The following is a 2,998-nucleotide window of genomic DNA, read 5'->3' on the forward strand; positions in this document are numbered from 1 at the left end:
AACGACACAATAAGATCCAATTGGATAATATTTCCAATCCAAGACCCAATTCTTAATTCATATTCCATCATGACTTTAGAGTTCATAGATGGAACTTTGATTTTTTTTTCTACTTTGATAGCTTGTTCAATCTTTTCACCATAATCATTAGGTCTGTAGAGTGTTAGTTGTATTTCTAATTAGGAACTCAATGTAGGGTTTCTTAAAAGTGTTAGTCCAACAAACTGGTCATTTTTTTCTAGCAATAGAGGATTCACTTTGAGCAGCTACTTCATGCCATTTCTTGGTGTATTTATGGAAAGATTCCTTATCACTCATTTTCATATCTTACAGGCTAGATCTAATAAAATCTTTCTACCTTAAAATCTCTGAATTGTTGAGCTTTATATACCAAGTCATAGCAGTGTCACTAAGGTTGCCTTGAAAAAATTGAATGAGAAGTTTCTCATCACAGACAACTTCTATCATCTTATTACAATATATCTTTAAATGAGTTAATGAGCATTGAGTTTCCATGTATTTGACAACTTGGACACTTAAAATTCTTTTGGCACTACAACGTTTAGGAGGAGTCATATTTCAATTGATTTTAGTGGGTCATATAGATTAGACTCCTCAATCACCCTTATTTTTTCCTCCAAAGCTTCCTACTTGTCACAAGGTTTTTCCATAGGTTTTTCTCTTGGAATATCTTCTCAAATCAAGTCTACCTCAAGGGGTACCCTTATAAGGCTAGTAGGTTGAATATACGAGTAGTGGCTTATGAATTGGGATTCCAAAGATGTTCCACTAGGGCCCGATGGAAGGGAGTTATAATTACTAGTTGTGTAGCTATTATTGGTTTAATAATCGAGGCTTCCACATATGTATCCCTTAATGCCAACTCAAGTAGGTTGGTAAGCCTTGTTATGTCCTCTTTACAACTTTCCATCCTTTTTTAATGTTCAACCTCTTGATGGGTTCATTCCTCATTTTCCACCGGTTTTTTTTAAATTGCAAGTGGAATTGTTCTCCTTGCTATCCTGTTTAGCAATTCTAGAAAAATTGTTGAAAATCTCACACATTAGTTGATGCGAATGTATAGATTATGTGTTTCAGGTAATAATTATGATATTGTATGGATGAAGTAATCATCTAATGATACAAGAACTCTAGAGTTATTAGAACACTAGTTTACTTAAATAGATGATGAGAAGTTAAAATTTAGAAAGTGTCAAACTAAAATCCCAAAATAAAAGCAAAATTTAAACTATTGATAGAGAGATTCATGCATGGAGATTCTCAAATATAATTTATTTTTAAGTTATTTATTTAAAGTGATAAATATAAACCAACAACAAACCCTAGCGACATCCTCTTTTTCTTATTTTCGTTTCTTATAGCCTCTCTAGATCACTGTCAACCTAGAAACAACAGCAAAAATGAAGAGAAGTCTCGTCATTGGTTGCATTTTGGCCACACTGGCTGTGCTAGCAAACAGTGCTCACCATGAATCATCACCTCGGAAATCACCAGCACCGTCACCATCAGCAGATTGTACCGATGTGGCATTTGACATGTTGGATTGTATAACCTATTTGTCGGATGGTAGCGAAGCGGCGAAGCCCACTGATTCTTGCTGTGCTGGGTTTGAAGCAGTGCTTAGTCTGGATGCTGAGTGCTTATGTTTTGCAATCAAGCATAGTGCAGATTTTGGCGTTGCTTTGAACCTTACCAGGGCTGCAGCTTTATCTTCTAAATGTGGAGTTTCTGCTCCTCCTCTTAGTAAATGTGGCAGTGAGTAATCTAATACCTGGATCGTTTTTCTTAGAATGTTTTATTTGATTGATTATTTATCTACTTGATGATGTGTTTGTTTTGCATGTAGTCTCTGTGCCTGCTACCGGTGCACCAGGTACGTAAGTTTTGGATTATGTTTTTCGCAATTTCAATCTGAAATTGTTCAATCTTGCTTTGTTTTGATGATAATTGACAATATGAAAGATCTACTTTGTGTTTATTCTATATAGAACAAAGATCTACTAAAACAGACAGACATGAATGGCGTGGGATTTGGAATTGGATATTTAATGTTTCCTAATTTGACAAATAAGATAACAAGCCCTTTCATGAACAATGAATTTAAAAAAAAAAAATCAACGAATTTAAAGTGATGAAAAGGTGTAGTGTAGAGCACAGATTATCATCAAGCTCTGATTATATTGTCACGCTCCATAATATTTAATTTATTTGAACTCTTTTGTAAGGTATTCTTTTCCCTGTTAATTATTGTTTACGACTGCTTGAACATTATTAGTTTGTGGAAAATGTTTATGCAGCTAACCCTCCATCCTCCGCACCAGAGGCAGCTCCACCGACAGAAACTCCACCGTATCCTGTTATAGAGCCAGCAACAAATAACCAACCTTCAGTCCCGGCTCCGGCACCATCGAACAGTGATGATAATGGGGTTTCAGCAGCAGCTCCAGTAATTATTGAAGTTCCAGCACAAGCACCAGCGAAAGCGATGGCATGTTCTATCTCTGCTCCCTTTTCGGTTCTCATTAGCTGCGCTGTTGCTTCCACTGCTCTTTTCCTGTGGGTTTAGAATGTCATTAGATGGTGACTTTTATTTTGTTGTTTTTATTATTTAGGCTGTTCTTTAATTTTTGGCCATGTTTGATAGGATGCCTTCCTCTGGTCTTGTTCTGTCACATGGTAAATCTTTGTGTTTCTTGAATTTGTTTTGAAGTTTTTTTTTTTTACTTGTAATAAAATTTATTTGGGCCCTTTTAAGTTCAGAATGCTTTATTTTTTCTTTAATTTAGTGTTTTTCGTGATTTTTTTTTTTTTATCTTTTTGAAAGTTAAATGGTAAGAAAAATCAAATCCTAAATAGAAAAAAATATAATATAATTCACATTTATGCATTATCGCCACGTTTCCGCGATGCATATTAAATTGGGTGAACCAAAATTTTTACAATTAACAAAAACTCTAAAAATATGTAGAGGTAGATA

The 2,998-nt window shown here is 34.7% G+C and overlaps 1 protein-coding gene across 1 annotated transcript; it reads left to right on the forward strand.

Annotated features, from left to right (window-relative positions):
- Positions 1-1,421: 1,421 nt before the first annotated feature.
- On the forward strand, positions 1,422-2,587 carry LOC118030453 (non-specific lipid transfer protein GPI-anchored 4). The gene is made up of 3 exons (XM_035034570.1): positions 1,422-1,776; positions 1,868-1,894; positions 2,319-2,587. Exons 1-3 carry the CDS (start codon positions 1,422-1,424, stop codon positions 2,585-2,587), a joined length of 651 nt encoding a protein of 216 aa, XP_034890461.1.
- The last annotated feature ends 411 nt before the right edge of the window (positions 2,588-2,998 follow it).

Source organism: Populus alba, chromosome 5 (assembly GCF_005239225.2).
Source record: "Populus alba chromosome 5, ASM523922v2, whole genome shotgun sequence".
Lineage (NCBI taxonomy): Eukaryota > Viridiplantae > Streptophyta > Magnoliopsida > Malpighiales > Salicaceae > Populus > Populus alba.

Bases quoted from the DNA above. Each gene is read 5' to 3' on its own strand.
- LOC118030453 (XM_035034570.1), top strand. From the start codon at position 1,422: ATGAAGAGAAGTCTCGTCATTGGTTGCATTTTGGCCACACTGGCTGTG. The intron at 1,777-1,867 runs GTGAGTAATCTA...TTTTGCATGTAG, and splicing joins TCCTCTTAGTAAATGTGGCA to TCTCTGTGCCTGCTACCGGT. The intron at 1,895-2,318 runs GTACGTAAGTTT...ATGTTTATGCAG, and splicing joins GCCTGCTACCGGTGCACCAG to CTAACCCTCCATCCTCCGCA.